Here is a 17166-nt window from a genome sequence, read left to right on the forward strand (position 1 = left end):
GAGCAGCGGAATTCCGGCTCATCCATTTTTACAAGCAAGCCGTCAGGCGCACATGCAGCCCTCGGGTCAATCCAACCCTCTCTCCCGCCGATGCAGAGCACACTGCTCTCCAACAACAAGCTGGCGCATCCACCCAAGGGCAGGCACAGCCACGAAACCCGGACGTCTCCGGCGCAGAACGCACAACACCACCAAGTAGCTCCCATACCTCACACCGTCCCGAGTCACTTTCTGGTGTGTACACGAATATGACTGTAGGGTCATCACCTCAAGCACTTACAGGCGTGACAAACCCTTACGCCACCTCCCAGGCGCCAACGGCAACAGGGCCGACACAGACAGCACCCCTGGGTACGAACACATCGCTACCTCATCCGCAGATACGGAATGGCCCCCAGCAGAGCCCGCAACACCCAGCGGCTAGCAACGTTTGCGCTCCACAACCGCCGTCGGTGCAGTCGTTTTGGCAACAACAACAACTAAATCAGCCACTAAATCAGCAACAATATTTGCAGAACTTACAAATCAACACGTCTAATCTCGCACACGTCAACCTCCAGTCCATGGTGCAGTCGCCAGTTGGCACCACGCCGTCTTCCCGCCCATCCCAGCCCACACCGAGTCCTGGGCCGCAGCAGATACCGCCCAGCCCTTGGGCGCAACAACAATTACAGACCGTAATCCCTCCAACGGTTTTTGCCCCCAACGTAGCGCATCCCGGGCCAGCTTCCATGGTTCGGCCTCCGACGTTTCAGGTCCAGCGGGGCGCGCACCAACGACAGCGACTCGTGGCGGCGAGCGATCGCCTGTTGCCGCCCAAGGGCACGTCGATTGGGCGGACGGAATGGCCGCACGAACCGGCGGATCGGAAATCGGTCATGATGTCGCTGCACCAAGCCCATGTCCGCAGTCCGAAGCGGGTCATCAAGGACGGAGAGACGGAACGCTTCTATCAGTCTGTAAAATCACTCGCAGTTGCGCCAACTCCCGTGGCTCCTAAGAAGACCATGTACGAGTTCCGGTTCGATGTCAGCGAGGAGCAATTTACCCTAGTAGCGGCCAAGTCGAAGGACCCCGCAGCCCTTCTCCCGGTAGTTGAGCATATTAACGGCACGCTCCGGTGGCGGATCCGGTGCTGTGCGGTTCAAGGCTCGAGGGCCGCCGTTAGTGAAGAGGAGTGGGTGGGATTGGAGATGGACTGGCCAACGTACATTCACATGACGCTGAACCAGAACCCGCTCGACGTCCGTAGGCAACGGCACAACGGGAAAGACCAGCCTACAGAGATCACTGACTATATCGTCTGCGGTACCAACTTGCTCTTAGTTTCCATACATGGTCAACACGGGGAGCACTCCAGAAACCGCCACTTAGCAGTGGAGATCCTCGAGACGCTCAGCCATTCCAACGTAGTCAAGACGGTCTGGTCGCGGGGCGTAACGGGCGAAGAAAAGACGCTAGGGACGATCAAGAAGCGGTTGACGTCCTCGCTTGACGACGAAGTCTCCTTCGAGGCGCCTGATCTGTCGATTGATCTTGCCGACCCCTTCAGCTCGACCATCTTCAAGATCCCCGCGCGCGGAGTCCTGTGTACGCACATGGAGTGCTTCGACCTCGAGAACTGGCTGAACACGCGGCCGTCGAAAACGTCAATTAAGTGCTCGCATCGACAGGTGGTGTGCGATTGCCGGGACCCGGCCGAACCGTCCAATCCCGACAAGTGGCGCTGCCCGATCTGTTCTAAGGATGCACGGCCGTACAGTCTGCAGATCGACGGGTTCTTGCTCAAGGTCAGGAAGCAGCTGGAGGAAGAAGGCAAGCTGCACACCAAGTGCCTGCGTGTGAAGGCGGACGGGAGCTGGTCCGTTGTGCTCGAGGCGGACGATGATGGGGAGAGTGACGAGGAAGAGCGGCGCGGGCCGCAGCCTACAGTTGCCGCCAAAGGCAAGGCAGTGCAGCCCCCCGCGGCCGCGAGGCGAGAGGTGGAGGTTATCGAGATTGACTAAAGGGTTCATCTCGGCGTGCTTCCGCCGGGGCATTCGCCACCTACCTAAATCGCCACATGTCAGCCATAGCTCTCTCCCGTTGCATATTGCTACACGGCTTTACATTATACTTATCGCCAGACCGGGAAGACACGCCAAGCCCCTTGGGTTTCCTCAGCACTATCATTCCTCATAAAAGAGGCGACTCCGTTGGATCACGGCCTGCACGGCATGACTCGTTACGGCACATTATGATCTCCCTTGATTTATTTTTCCTTTCTCGGATTTGCATCGCATTACGGCTGGAGTTACACAGTTTTAACAGGGCGGTACTGGGGCAAAACATGGGGTTTGGTGTTTGTTTTGGGTTGTGGCGGCGGTCAACACCGGCAGGAGAGCCGAGGGGCTTCAGTGATTTATGTTTTTGTTAGCGTTTGTTTAGAAAAGAGCGTTAGTTTTTCGTCTTGGGTCAAATTGAGGGCGGAGGGGAGTTGGGATGGGGGACTAGGCCAGCTATATGTATAGCCAGTCGATGAATCAAGACAAACAAACCCCTTTTCACACGAGCGGTCTGTCTGTCTTACTCCACGCACTCACGTTCAGCTTCCCCCCTTCATTCAACCCACGCCCCCCAGCACCACACCACCAGCACCACCAGCACAAAGGCTCGCACTCCCCGGCGGTCCCAGCTCACTTGCCCTCACCCCCACCCCCACCCCCCCAAAAAATCCAACACCACCTTCGTCAACACCATCGTCGGGTTCAACAACCCCATCCCCAGCTCATGCACCCTCGGCAATAGCCCCACCCCGCCCAGGTCTGTTACCGTGATTTATTGTTATTGTTTCCTACGCCGTTATACCCTACAGGGGGCGTGCCGGTCCTACTACTAGCTAGCCTATATAGGAAAACCGTGCTAGGGAGCCCTAGCCGGATGAAAAACCTATATACCGTTCTTCCAGGCCATCGGGTTCGGAGACTTCGTCGCTCTACAGGTTAAAGGAGCCTACTCAGCCCCCTGCATACCTCCCTCCTGGCCTTGGCCGGCCAGCGCTGTATTAACCCGCATCGCAAAGGTTAGCTTTCCCTGCCTCGGGTCTCTTCTTGCCCCCTCCTGGGCTATAGCGAAGCCGGGGGGTCGACCCCGGAGCCGCTTCCTTTTTCCTGCTTCTTGGAAGCCATCGTCGGCTTCCTCCATTGGGTCTTGGACCCCCTGGAAGGTAATATTCCGCATCTGTTGTAGTGGCTGTTGTCGTTGTTGTTTGTTCTGAAGGGCCAGCTCAAAGGTCCTCGGCCGGAAAAAGTATGCCTCCCTTGCCGCACCCCGGGCTTTAACTGCTTCCGGGCACCACCGTACCCAGGCCGGGTGCCTCCCTCCACAGGCCGTACACCTAAGTGGGATCCTATTTTCCAGGGTAGGGCATTGGGCCTCCCCTGCCCTCCCGCCCCCCCCGTGTACCCCTGCCGCACACCGCGGGCAGGTAGCCTTTCCCTTGCAAAACCGTTGGGTATGCCCCCATCCCCAGCACTTATAACACTGCGTCGCCTGCAGTGCTCCCCAGTATGGCTCGCAGTCGAATAGCTGAGCCTGCCAGAGGACCCCTTCCTCACACGCCTTCTTTGCCTCCTCCTGGCTAGCCAGGCTAATTAGGGCTGTAGCCCTTGTAATACCTTCCCTTGTTGGGATCCGGAACCGAACTCTTTCAACTGTCGACAGTCCAGTCGACCTGCCGAACTCCTCCTCCGTTACCCCCTTCAAGTCTCTCTTCAATATCCCCTTTGCTAGGACTGTAAAGGTCCTCTTCCTCTCCTCTGCAGCCTGCCCGAAGGCCTTTGTTATCCACCCTCTATTCCCCTACCGTGATTTACGTATTGCTCGTAACCGCTATCTCCCAGCCGGGGTGGTGGTATTGCCGCTGCTGCGAGAGGGGGAGGAGGGGTGGGTGGGTATTAGTGTTGGTGTTGGAGGGGTGGCGGATGCTAACAAAGTGCGCGGCTTTGATGGAGACTACGCCGTTGCTTTTGGTGTGGCCTTCACAAAGTCGGCGGGGGGTGGAGGGGTGTTGTGGTGGGGGATGGATGATGACGGCTGTGTTGGTGCTGCTTCCCGGGATGATGCTCAGTTCTACAGCGGACTGGCCTGGCCTGGCCTGCGGGTGCCGAGGCTCAATAGATGCTGACTACGCTACGGAGCGCAGCTGGGAGGGGCCCCTCTTGTCGGTGAGGGTGTGCGCGGCGTTGGTGACGCTGGCGATGGTGGTGTTGGTCTTGATGGTGTACTGCAGCCGCCCCTTGGCTCGGGGGAAGGCGTTTACCCAGCGCTTGTCGGCCGGCGGTATGAACGGCGTCATGGGCTGCGTGGTAATCTTGCCGGCCCGCACCGAGTGCAGCACCATCTCCCAGGAGGCCGTCTTGGTCGTGTCGTCGGGCAGGCCGTTCGTGCGTCTTTGTGGAGACAACTAGCAGTCTCTAGCCACTCCTGCAGGTTGGCCTCGGCCTCGCCGTACTCGGCCGTGCTGAACCCGAACTGCGTGCTGAGGTCATTGTGCTGGCTCCGCGCGCACAGCTTGCCGTACGTCGTCATAATCTGCGCCGTCGCCTCGGCGATTTCAGGGGTGAACTGCCGCGCGGCGAGATAGGTTCACAGGCCCTCAGGGGTGCTGAACTTGGACATGTCGTACCCCATAGCCATGAAGTGGTCGAGTGGCAGCTCCTGCAACCGCCTGTTAGTGGCTAACGCCCCTTCGGAAAGTCGACCAAAGTCTGCCGCTAGATCGCCGATGGCACGGGCGACAGGGCCGAGATCTTCGGCGGGGAGTATTATAGAGGGCGGTATAGAGGAGCTGGCGAGCAGCAACCCATCCCTGCCGTTCGTTTCGTTGGCGGGTGGATTGGTACCGGCCTGGTGATAACTAGAGCGGCGAGATGACTGCGCATCTCCTTGAGCGCTCCGGCCATGTGCCGTTCTATAGAAGACTCAGAAGGGCTGTGTATATGGTGAGCCCGACGGAAGATGGCCCTTAGCTGCTCATATGCCAGAACGAGAAGGGGGGTTCTAATCCGAGGTGTCAGATTTGTTACGTTATCTGAGACAGCACGAGGACGACAAACCTCGTAATCCCAGCTGCCAGTTCAGCTCATGTAGAGAGAAAGCTTGTCGAGTACGTCGAGCTTACTGGAGGCAAAATCCAAGCAGCCGTCGCCCTAAACGGGCAATATCCAAGTGGCAGAAGCGCTCAGGTCGCCCTGCGTGCGGTAGATGGCGCTATCACTGGCACGTGGGTTCAATATTTCGAGACGGTGTACGATGAGGACTTCGCGACGCAACCTGACGGCTAATTTGGCCTCTCTGGGTTGGGGACATCTCCGACTTTCTTGGTCCCGCCGGTCTCCCAACCAATTTTTGCCGCCCTTCTGCTGCCGAGTTTGCTAGCGGAGTCTAGCGATCCCTAGGTTACCCTGACCTATGAACGACTTCGAAGCACCGAGGGGCGATGATACGCGAGGGGTAAGAGACCTGGGCCGATAAAATCGGGAGTTTTGCTAGCCGGGCTATGTCAGTTGACTGCCCGGGCTGTGTCCCACTTTTCTGGCCAATGAGACCACGTACAACCAGAACCGGATGTACAGTTTGCAACAATTAACTTTCAATTTTGGGGTTTATTGCGGCAGTCGAGAGATCTCAACGAGCCCTTTTGAAAGCAGTCCTTTTCGCGAGTTCAATTCCTATCTGAAGTACAGTTTCCGATTGGCCCAGCTTAAAGATTCGTCGGCGCCGTTGATGACGGAGTAATCGCGACCTTAGGACGCTCGGCGTAGATTTCGGCCCGAATCGATTCGATAGTGTGACGAACCTACTTCAGGACCCTGTCCTGTTAGGGTTCTGTTTCGGTTGAAGGTAATCTCTCAAGGGTGCTTAGATTCGGTGCAGCCAAAGGGTGCACAACAAAGACTTGTCTCAACAGTAGGCTGTCGAGCTTGTAGCGAACTGTAGTTGTGATTGCTAACTGGAGAACTCCCAGAGCTCTCCAGAACGAGTGACTATATACCTATCTAAGTCCTGTGTGCTCAGTGTGCTCAGTTGTACCCTCCAACTGAGCTCACTGAGCTCTTTCTCCCATTCCTGGGTCATGATTGGCTGGCTCCTACAAAGGTGCTCAGTGTGCTCAGTTGTACCCTCCTACTGAGCTCACTGAGCCACTCATGTAGGTTCCCTGATTGGTTTGTTTAGCGACTGGCCTGTGGTTCCGCCCGTCGGCATATCCGTGACAGATAGACTCAAGGAGAAAGTCGTAGCCGTCGCAGCGTTCAGTTGACACGAGACCGAAGGCACAGTTATATAAGGAGCCAATATCTGTTGTGCCAGTAACCTGGAAGAGCGGCATCTTGAAGCGGTTGGTCTTGTAGGTGTTGTCTAAGCCGATGACCTCTGGAAATCTCTTCCACATACTTTCACACCACGGGTAAGTCCAAACGAAGGCAACAGGGCGGGTAGGGTCCTCTTCGGCCCACTGGATGCGATGCTTGTAGCCCATGTCGATAAGGATGCTGATGAGCTGTTGGACAGCGGTCCTACCGTTAAGCGCAGTGAGGCGTAGGCGCTGGCGGGCGTTGTCGATGTCTTTTTGCTTGACGAGAGACCCAGGCACAGCATCTCTAACGTGGAAGCTACCTCACGTGATCCGATGGCCTTATGCTTTGAGATGGTTTGGAGGAGGTTCGTCTGGGTGGACGCCAACTTCCAGTGAAGCTTGTGTACAGATGGATCGAGAGAGGGTGAGCGGTTATGGGAAGGGTGTTTGAGCCGAAAGGTCCAGCGCCAGTCATCAGCAAGACGGGCAGAGGCAACGCCATACTAAGGACAATCGTTCTTTGAGGTGCCTGTCTTGCGGTTGCCGAAACCTTGAGCCTTGCGAATAGCGTCACGGTCGCAGCAGATCATGTAGCGTGTGGGCTTCTTTGGGTCTCCTCGACAGTTTGCCTCCGTTGCGTCGGATGACAGCAAAACCATGCCTCCCGGCGTGGGCCTGGAGATGAGCCTGAAGATCGTCAATCGTCGCGGCGGGCTGACCATTAATTCCTCCGCCTGGCGGGTTCGGTATGTCGTACGTTGGCTGCGGCGCCACAGCAGGATCAATCGGCGAATCCATCGCGGCGAATTTCGGCGGCGGCGACGTGGTGGTGAAGTTAGAAGAAATCGGCGAAGTCGGCAATAGATGGATGGATGGATGGAATTTATTTCGCCCGGAGGCACTGGGCCTATAGGGCCTTAGCACGCTAACTACATTACATCCGGATCAAATCGTTTTGCCTTTAACTCGTACAAGCCCCCTACTTCTTCCCTCTTTCTCGCTGCACCATTTACCTCTTGCCTTGGTTGTTGTTAGCAGATCAGCTTGGAGGCTACTTTTTCCAAGTGTTTAGCGTCCTATCTTCAGCAGCTAAAGCGGGACCTGCTGGTTAAGGCTCGTGGTTGAGGCTCGTGGTGTTGAGTGTCGGCTTCTTCTACTGTGACTGGTCTAGACTCTCCTCCTCCTTCAGCTCCAGCCTTCCTGTTGCCATTGCGTATTTGATCATCGCCCGGACTGCCTTCATATCTGGTGACCAATGCCTTGTATCCGATGGCGCTTTCCCTCCCAGATAGAACGAGAGGCTTCCTCGTCTTGCCACTGTTGGTTGGGGAAGAGTGGTGTTGGCGGAGCTGCCTGCGGTCGACCCGCATTTCTTTTGCCCTCACCGAGAACATGGCACATAAATTGTACTGCCCGCCTCCCGGAAATGACGATACGGCGAAATTATGTTGGAGAAACAGTCGATGAGCGATTGAAGATAGTAAGCACCGATTGTGCAAATTTCCAGTACGCAGTGATGAGCCATTCCCGGGCTCTGAAATTCCGGGTATCATGCGTGAAATCCGAGACATCGAGAAACTGGCCTGCACAGGTGACAAGAAGTTGGTTAAACTCGGGTTTGATATGCTCTGACTTCAACCAGCCCGACATCAGCATCAGGGAGATGACGACGAGCCGGCCATACTCCTTCATTCGAAAAGAGTTGCGATGCGTCTTGGGGTTCTGGATCCTCGGCCACCCGGGGGGGGAATGGGAAAGTCTGCAGGACAAACGCCATCTCCTTCCGATACCTCTCGTGCAAGAAGCCCTCGTCCTCGAAAAGGAAATCAGTCAGTACTCGGGCTAAACCAGCAAATTCGGAATGAGCAGCATCCACTGGCCGTGTTCGTATGAGATACAGAGCTGGAAATAACAGGAGTAGGTTGTTGATGAGTTTGAAGTCGCTATGAATACCGAGCTTAGTCTCAGCTGGGGCTTTTGCTGTCTCGGTTGCGAGGGACTGAATATATGCAATGTCATCGATGTGCTACCAGCGATACCGACCATTTTTTACTGTGTCAAACCCTAGATCCGATCTCTCGTCAATCCTGACCTGACAGTTGCGACATGGGAGAGCTGCTTGGTGGGATTTGCAGCCAGACAACTTCTGCTGCGAAAGCATATCGCCAGTGATGTATGCGACAAAGCTGCACACAAATGTCTGTTTTCCGTTTATCTCCATCCATTTACCCTTGTCAAGATCCGAGAGGTGGATGAGGGCCTGGAAGACGTCGGCTATCTTGGCACCAAACGGACGCAAGGTCAGAGGAAACATTCCCTCGCGGCGATTCCTCAACCATTCCTCGAAGAACAACGCGGTGATATAAATCCCAATGATCGAGACGTAGTTGTTATTGTAAAGGCCAAATCCATCACAGAACAGGTTCCATGGGAGCGAGACCCGGTCAGGGCCAACGAAGTTGTCGACGAAATACTGCCTCCCCCAGCTCCCAAGCTCTAGCTCTGCTCTGTGCGGTGAAGATAACCGTAGAGGCCGGAGTTTCATGGTTTTCCAGTTGAAGATATATCGCACGATGAACGTCGAGTCCGCTGTTAAATGGTCAGGGGGTGGTGAAGTGGTGCATGTGGGGTCGAATGTATAGTCGAGGTGGACTTCCGGCAGGTGGCGAACAATCTGATCGGGGGAGAGAGAAATCCCGAAATCCTCGGTCAGAACCAATTTGTTGGAAGGCAGACCAGGAGGTCTGAGCACAGGAGGGTCAATGGGTCAAGGCCCAGAACGTGGTGGCAAGAGATCGGTCGGCTTAAGCCAGGTGCGGTTGCATGCGGTGCCACCATCGCTGCTCAGAGAGAGATATCAAGCAAGGGTTTGGAACCCCCCTTACAGAAGGAAGAGGGGGACAAGGACAATTTGATTTTGGCAGAGTCTCATAGCCTCCTAGGTTCAGCCGTGTGAATTCCCATCTTCCTGTGTGTGTGACACCTTGGATCAGAGGCTGTTGGTCTTCCAACACAATTCAGTTGGCCCAGGTGAAGCAGCACTGGTCGACACAGACGAGAAGGCCGCATGCATCTCGGGCGGCATGTCCGACCTGGGATACACCCACTGTGTTAGAAGTAATTACCGGCTTGGCAGGCGGTCCGCTTCTGGGGTCCAGACCACAATAGCGGACCCGGCCGAGATGGAGGTCGTACAGTTGGCTACTTCTGTTGGATTCGCCACATGGAACCTTCTTGCGGATACCAGTGTTGGAAGTTGTAGCAAATTGAAACACCGAAGCCTGGTTGCCGATGCAATAGTATTAGAGAGGTTCTAGGGTCTGAACAAGAAATATAAAAAGGAGGTTAGGGCGATGCCCGCCACTGAGAGGAACAATCAATCAATTCTTCTCCCCATCCTTCGACCTGAGTGTCGTTTTTAACAACTTCCGCATTGACAACCCGCGACACTTTGGCTGCAACGTAATCTGACGAAGTCGGATGGGAAGATAGGATTTCCGTCCGGGTACTGGAAGAATTTCCCACTTGTAGTCCGGATACTCTCCCCCCACCACCTAGCCTGCCACGGATCAGTGATGGGCCCATCAGTGACTTGTGCCATGCCAGTGTAAATCTTCTGCGCAATCCTTCCTGAGCTGAGAAGTGACCGGACCATGTCCCCCATGTCAAGAACCAGCATCGATTTGTCGTACGACACCCGACTGGGGAGCACGCTTTGGTCCTGAAGTGTCGCCTTCCATAATGTACCGCGTGGTAGGACACGATGTAGTTGGTGTACCACCGTATCCTTCCGCTGTGGGATTTTTTCGCAATTCGTCAATGTGCTGGACAAGTTGGAGAACTTCGCGTAGGTGCGAGTGGGCTGCTCGGGATATGTTGTGTTTCTTCTCCCATAGAGCAAAAGCTAGTTCGAAAGGGGAGAGATTAAACGGCGCGGCCTGATCTTCGATGGTCGATGTTGTGTCCTCGAGTTCCAAACCTGCCAAGTGAGGAATTGAGCTTGTGGCCCGGGCTGACCTCCCGTCTGTCAAACCTCCTCTTGTCTGCTCCTCGACGTGACCCTGTTCTTCCCCAGGGTCCACGAACCCATTATCCTCTGCTGTCCTATCCTGATCAGATCGTCGCGCCTGTGCCAGCAAATCAGAAAGCAACTCTGATGGTTGCTGCTCCTCCTCATTCGCGTCCATGTTCTGTGCCTCTGGCTCCCTCATATCCGCTCCTGATGCGTTGACCTGCTGCCTTATCTTTCTCATTGTGTCGAGAGTGTTGCGCTGGCCAGCCAAGTTTTCACAGACTTGGTGGGTCGGAGCGACGCTTGCGCCTTGGACTTCGATCGGGGTATTAGGAGGACAGTCCACATCTTCCCCGCCGAATGGATCCGCGTCTAACCACTGGCCGATCCGAATCCGGTGTGCGGTATCGCGGAAGGACTGAAGCTCCGGCGGTTGTGCAGGCAGCGGGTCGAGGATCGATTTGGCCTCGCCAAGCCGCACACGTTTCTGTGCTCTGAAAAAGTCGTTTGGGTCTTGATTTGGCCTTTTCGGTACGTTCAGGCTGACCGTGTCGGGGTCGATAGTAAAACCGGTGAACCACATCGTAGAATCCTTGTTCTCTCATCCTAGACGTGTGCTGCTCGTCCGCCTTAGAGCTGCCAACGCTCGCGGCTAGGCGGTTTGTGGGCGGGTCCGATGCGGTCAACAGCCGCTTTGAGGCTCGAACTTGGAAACCAACATGAGGTCCCTCATCGCTCCTGCCTCAACTCAGCACCACAAGGGCACTTTAGCGGGACAGAATGGTTTTAGTTGCGATAGTTATGGAATTGTCCATCCTTCTTTTTTTCTCTTGTCATGATCTACCATCGTAACCCGCAAAACGTTTGGGATTGTCAAACAGCCAAGTTACCATTTGCACTGCGTCAATATGGCGACAGCAGCCGCCTTCCAAACGCTCGAGCAAGAATCGGAGCCTGCCATCACGGAGACCCAAGAAACACGATCGCCACAAGTCAAGGACACCGCTCAGCCACAACAAGTGCAGGAGCCGTTCGGTAGGCAGGACTCCTGCAGCTAAAATTGCTAGTTATACCTAAATGCCGGAACTAAATCTTTGAACGATGCAGATATGATTGACAAGCATGGCAATACCGTTCTAACTGTACCTGCGAGCCAGGTGTCGGACCAGACTGCACTTCAGGTCGTCGCAGTAAGTCGATCACTGATTGTCGTCACCAGTGCCTTATCTGACTCCTACCCCCCCGCCCTCTCCGGCTCAGGATGTCACAAGACGAGCGAACGATACTACTGCCAACCTGACACAGGAGGGCCAGAACACCCTGGACAGGCCGGGCAACACCGATAACGATAGTCACTCCCAAAAGTGCAAATACAACAAGATCCTGACAACCGATGCCAATCAGGCCATCCGAGATCGTCTGAAGGCATGCGAGTACCAGGCCCGCGTCGGATATCTCTTGTCATTGCGGATCTCTAGCGAGCAGGAGTTGGTCGACTTCAATTTCAGCGGCATAACGGGGTCCCAGGCCGAGTTCATCAAAGATTATTGCAGAGGTCGCATTGTTGGGAACGGTAGTACCTGGCAACACCGTGCACTGGACAGGATCATTGTAAGCCACCCCTCCGTCGGTAGCGATGTCCATCTGCCAACCAACGTCAGGAATTTATCAAGGACTACATGGATGAGCATCCGTTATTTGCCCAGTACAAGGACATGAAGCTTATCCATTCTGAAATGAAGCGGGTCTACGACCCTCAGTTGTTTGTAGAGCTGTTCGACTTCTGCAAGGGTCATCTCGACATTGCGGGAAGTGGCCCCAATGTCCAGAAGTGGTGTCGCGGTGAGTACCATCGCCGAACTGTGAGCTCCCCTCTCCCCTGATTAACTAACATCCATAATATTTAGCATTGTTTGTGGAGATCACGAGCTCCGCAAAAAGGCATGTGGACTGGCTTATGATGGGACCATCTCGCCCAACCGAGGCTACTTCCGACGGCCGCCCGGTCAATGATAGGGAATGGTTCATCAACAGATGGAAGAATGTCGCCACCGTCAGGAGTTGGGACAGCATCCGGTGTGACCCCACGGAAATCAAGCGGGTGCCCAAGTCTCAGAAAAAGAATTACGTTCGCAAAGCAAAAAGGCAGTTCCTGAGTGTCGACAACGATCCCGACACCTACATCCCATCCGACGCCGAGTGACGCGCCCTCGTTGTGACCCAGCATTCTTGCCATTTTCTACCATTCAAGCAGATCAACGCCATGTTTGCCGTAAGCCGACGGACCCCTTACCATGGCACTTAGACTATGGCTAATGCGGACGAGGACAAATGCCACCACAGCTGCTAGATATCGAAATACCGAGGACATCCACCTGATCGATGTGGACAAACTGATGTACTACAATAGCTAGACTACGAAATGCTGTACATTAGCACATGTCTCACACGAGGCACACTACATTGGCGTGGCACTCTACCGGAGTCAACAGGGCACCAGAGTCGCCAACGAGTTTACACTCACACTTTACCCCCCCACCCAGGGACTGAGTTGACAGGAACATAGACGGGTGGGGTGGATGGTCAATTTTACACTTTTTACAAGTGCATGCCACTGAGATAGCTGATGTTCGCAGAGCCAAGGTGACTTTTGACACATCACCGACATGACAGCTCACACTGATGGTGTCAAACACACTCAGTTCAAATTCACAAACGCACTTCCAACTCACAGACTGACTGCTGCTGGGCAGATATGGCTAACGGCGAAGAGTATGTCGGATAACTACCTGGTACATCGAATTGCCAACACATCCTCTAGATATGTCAATAGATGCACCATTGAGTCGTGCTGTCCGGTGCCAACCACCCGCTGCTCTGTGACGAACCTACTTCAGGACCCTGTCCTGTTAGGGTTCAGCTTCGGTTGAAGGTAATCTCTCAAGGGTGCACAACAAAGACTTGTCTCAACAGTAGGCTGTCGAGCTTGTAGCAAACTGTAGTTGTGATTGCTAACTGGAGAACTCCCAGAGCTCTCCAGAACGAGTGACTATATACCTATCTAAGTCCTGTGTGCTCAGTGTGCTCAGTTGTACCCTCCAATGAGCTCACTGAGCTACTCATGTGGGTTCCCTGATTGGTTTGTTTAGCGACTGGCCTGTGGTTCCGCCCATCGGCACATCCGTGACATGCTCTAATTAAATCTCGCATACACTTGGCCACTTGACACAAAAGCCTCTTCCGACGAAGTCCATCCAGCACAACCAAGATGCACTAGTTATAGACACAGTATCATTGACAAAAAAATCTCCAAACCAAAAATGTTCTCCTGGTTTAGACAGTATCACCAACCAGACACATATTAGTCACAAGCTCCTGTCGACTTTGGAAAGTGATTTCTGTGATTGAAAATGGTCTTGGCGTGAAAATTGGCTCGTGATGAACATGGACTTGCGGCTGAGTCATCCACTGGGGCGCAGACACCGTGGCTGGGATGGACATGCTTTGTCAGCACCCCGATATCTTCAAGTGGACACTGCGCCCTGCATGCTTTTGCCGAGGACGGTGTGTTAGGCCTGAATAGGGCATACGGCATTTCACAGTTTCTGTCCCACGACTGTCGCTGGAACCGTTTTGGCCCCACCAACAGAGTCTTAACGACTGGGGACCATGTTATCTCGGAAATCCCAGACCTCCTTTCTGGGGCGTTCTTCCTTTTTCCAGCCTGCGGCTGGAAATGACCCGCGCCAAGGCGCGTAAGACGTATTGCCATACAAATTTCAGTGCAAGTGTGTCGCGCTAGTCCTATCTAGAATATTACCCACTTTTAACGAAGAACGCCTTTGAAAGAGGTCTGGGTCCATAATTTGAGTTGAGTGTTCCTATTTGAACAGTAGTTTTCTTCTATTTGGACAGTAAAGGTCCACATTAATAGCTAGATTTACCCCCCAAAATCGCAATTGCCACACCCACACACCAAAATACACTGTAAGACACTGGGAAAGGATATCTTCATACAAAATCACACGCTATAAGGTCTATCGACTATCAATCGGTGCCAATTCTTCAAAAAACGCATTTCCGGCCCTTCTAATTCAACGTCAACACTTCTCACGGGCCGGCTAGTCCATCCGGCTCGTCAGCGCCGGGTTGGGTGGCCGGGATGACCTCAATCACGTCCTCAGCCTCAGACTCGGTCTCGGGGTCGGTCTCGGGGTCGGTCTCGGGGTCGGTCTCAAAGGCGGCTGCAGCTATCGCGGCCAGCCTCGCCGTAGAAGAGGCTATCGCTGACCTCCTCGATCGTCCTCTTGCAGTTCTCGTAGACTGCGAATTTACGCGTGACTGCGAACTCCTTGTCGACGGCGACGAAGCTGCCCGGGTGCGGCCGCGACCGCGGCTCCGGGACGACCTTTGTGATGACCTTTGCGAGCCTTCAACCTCAAATTGTGATAGATCGCGACGCGCGCTTGGCTTCGCACGGCGCTCACGGCGATGTGACTGCGAAGTCTGCTTTGGCTGCCGTCGCCGCTGCTGCTGCGTTGACTGCGCCGTCTCCTGCTGCTGGGCTTCATCTTGGCCGTCGTCAGCCCTCAGGGATGACGGCACCGTCATCTTCTCGTTATTTGGCAGGCGAGGCCGGCCACGGAGGCTTTGGACCACGTCAGGATCGCGGAGTCGGAGTAAGGGCTCGTCAATGTCCTGGGACGAAGCAGTTAGTAGCTTTTCCATAGAAAATCATAGGAAATCGTACCAGAGGCTTGGCCCAGCCACCATCGCGGGTGGACATCTTCCTTGCTGAGGGCCTCGCCGTCGTCCAGCTTCTTGAAAGATCATGTGGCTGCAAGGAAGCGCGTACTGCTGCATGAAGCTGCCCGGTGCAAGGCCTCAGCGGCTCAGGCATCAGGCCACGGCTTGAGGGCATCGCGGCCACGGCTAGCCGGTGCTGTTGGGCAAGGAGATCGACGGCGACGTAGGAGACTGTCATGGGGATGTTCCCTAGCCACCCTTGCTGCTGGATGAAGCGTTGGCGCTGCCGCATTTGCATCGCCGCGGCCTTCTCGTTGTAGTCTCTCTCCTTTTTCTGCAGCATCAGGGAGATCGCGTTGTGGAGGTGGAGGAGGTCGCTTGTGCCCGTGATGAGGAAGGACTTCACGTCCTTGTGTGCCGTTTCCACAGGACTATTAACTCGTTGACCGAAGTTGCGGTATCGCTTGATAAAGCAGCGCGCCCACTGCTCGCGGTACGGCATGTATTCCTTCGAGATATAGCGTAGGATGTGGTTCTGCGTTGGATTGTATATAGCCTTCATCTTGTTCCATGCTGACTGGAAATCAGCCTCGTCTTCGGCGTACACGACTTGTTGCCACGCACGGAACATTCCATCGCGAGTCAAAGGGTCGGCGGCAGGCAGCAAGGCCGCACAGCCATGCTCGGCGACCTCTTGTTCAGCAGCGCGGGCGACGAGGTCGCCATCGCCGTCAGCGACCTCGGCCTCATTGTCGCCAGCCTCGTCAACCTCGTCGTCGCTTCTGCCGTCTTCGGCCTTCCATCTTGACCGGATTCTTGCCCTCACCTTCGCGTTGATGTGATAGACACACAGCTGTTGCTGCGCACCCGGGAAGGTCGCCGTGAGGGCATTTTTGAGGGCTGTCTCCTTGTCTGTGATTACCACGGTCGGTGCTGGCACATGAAGGTCTTGACGAAGGTCCTCAAGCTGTTGACAAAGCCATAGGAAGCCGTCTTCCTTCTCTGTGTTGATGAGGCCAAACGCGAAGTTGGCTACCGACTTCTGGTCCGTGATGCCTATGACCTCGAAAAGATACATGTGAAAACGGTTCGTTTTGTACGTGTTGTCAAGTCCTAGGACTTCAGGAAACTGGCGCCACATCTTCTCTGGACCAAGGGTAAGTCCACAGGACGCCCTCGACCTTGTTGTCATCGTCAATCTTTGATCCAGTGACGAAAGGTTGTTATCTTGAAGCTGCTTAATCCAGGCCTGGGTGGCTGACAAGCCGTTGAGTCCTTCGATCCTGATCTTCTGTCTGTCGTTATAGATGTCTGACTGACGAAAGAACGTAGGTTCGGCGCCGCTAGAGTCTCTCATGATCTCTAACATCTCGCGCGTAGGAAGGGCCCGGTGCTTGGTCAAATCTCGCGCTTGTTGCTGCTGGGCTAGGGTACGCCGGCGATGCATTATGTGTGCTGACGGGTCGAGAGACGGCGGGTGGTTGTGCTCGGGGCAGTCAACGCGATACGACCACTTCTAGCCGGAACGCTTCGTCGCTGATGCTATGACTTTGAACGGGCAGTCGAGCCGCTGAGTCGAGGATCTTCGGATTCCTGTGCTTGTGGACGTTTGAGAGCCGGCGCGATCGCAGGCAAGGACATAGTATGTGTATTTCTTCTCGCCATAGACCTCGCGAGGGTTTGCGCTCTTCAGAATCTTGATAGCCGCGCCGTTGTCGCGATGGAACGTCTGCAGGAAGGCCAAAAGCTCGTCAAAAGAGTCGTACAGCCCCGAGGGCGGCGGCGATGGAATGACGGGCTCTGGCGCCGATTCTGCAGTCTCTATGACTTCCTCAACGCCTGACAAGGCCATCAGCGGCGGCAGCGGCGGCAGCAGGGCGTCTTCTTGCAAGGAATTGGCGGTTTCTGCGGTCGCGATAGCATCAGACAACTGTGTCTGTCCTTCTTGATAGAAATCGTCGATTTGCCCAAGTCCGGCGCCTTCCGACAGTTCAGACGACGGCGGCGCGCCTAGGAAGGCATCCCAATCGGTGAAATCCATCGTAAAACGAGGAATGTGGCGATGATAAAG

At 54.9% G+C, this 17166-nt stretch overlaps 6 protein-coding genes across 6 annotated transcripts in view; 2 read left to right on the plus strand and 4 right to left on the minus strand.

The window, feature by feature from the left end:
• The window catches only part of CHGG_06956 (uncharacterized protein), a gene marked incomplete at both ends in the record, with an annotated part of 4034 nt that extends 2028 nt beyond the window's left edge, over nt 1–2006 (plus strand). Inside the window, one exon of the mRNA XM_001224611.1 lies at nt 259–2006. Within this exon, the coding sequence (XP_001224612.1) occupies nt 259–2006 (1748 nt within the window). The remainder of the gene's footprint in view (nt 1–258) is intronic.
• A 985-nt stretch (nt 2007–2991) lies between these two features.
• CHGG_06957 (uncharacterized protein) lies at nt 2992–4381 on the minus strand (the record flags this gene model as incomplete). Its single annotated transcript, XM_001224612.1, has 2 exons — nt 2992–3840; nt 4175–4381. The coding sequence occupies 2 exons, from the start codon at nt 4379–4381 to the stop codon at nt 2992–2994; spliced, it is 1056 nt and encodes a 351-aa protein (XP_001224613.1).
• Nucleotides 4382–6840: 2459 nt separating this feature from the next.
• On the minus strand, nt 6841–7135 carry CHGG_06958 (uncharacterized protein; the record flags this gene model as incomplete). Its single annotated transcript, XM_001224613.1, has 2 exons — nt 6841–7024; nt 7095–7135. 2 exons carry the CDS (start codon nt 7133–7135, stop codon nt 6841–6843), a joined length of 225 nt encoding a protein of 74 aa, XP_001224614.1.
• A 2867-nt stretch (nt 7136–10002) lies between these two features.
• Nucleotides 10003–10932, minus strand: CHGG_06959 (uncharacterized protein; the record flags this gene model as incomplete). Its single annotated transcript, XM_001224614.1, has 1 exon — nt 10003–10932. One exon carries the CDS (start codon nt 10930–10932, stop codon nt 10003–10005), a length of 930 nt encoding a protein of 309 aa, XP_001224615.1.
• Nucleotides 10933–11257: 325 nt separating this feature from the next.
• CHGG_06960 (uncharacterized protein) lies at nt 11258–12552 on the plus strand (the record flags this gene model as incomplete). Its single annotated transcript, XM_001224615.1, has 5 exons — nt 11258–11384; nt 11457–11539; nt 11655–11960; nt 12011–12191; nt 12257–12552. The coding sequence occupies 5 exons, from the start codon at nt 11258–11260 to the stop codon at nt 12550–12552; spliced, it is 993 nt and encodes a 330-aa protein (XP_001224616.1).
• Nucleotides 12553–14459: 1907 nt separating this feature from the next.
• Nucleotides 14460–17136, minus strand: CHGG_06961 (uncharacterized protein; the record flags this gene model as incomplete). The annotated part of the gene is made up of 3 exons (XM_001224616.1): nt 14460–15047; nt 15100–16386; nt 16645–17136. 3 exons carry the CDS (start codon nt 17134–17136, stop codon nt 14460–14462), a joined length of 2367 nt encoding a protein of 788 aa, XP_001224617.1.
• Nucleotides 17137–17166: the final 30 nt, after the last annotated feature.

The sequence above is a fragment of the Chaetomium globosum genome, genomic scaffold (assembly GCF_000143365.1).
Source record: "Chaetomium globosum CBS 148.51 scaffold_5 genomic scaffold, whole genome shotgun sequence".
NCBI classification, from domain to species: Eukaryota; Fungi; Ascomycota; class Sordariomycetes; order Sordariales; family Chaetomiaceae; genus Chaetomium; species Chaetomium globosum.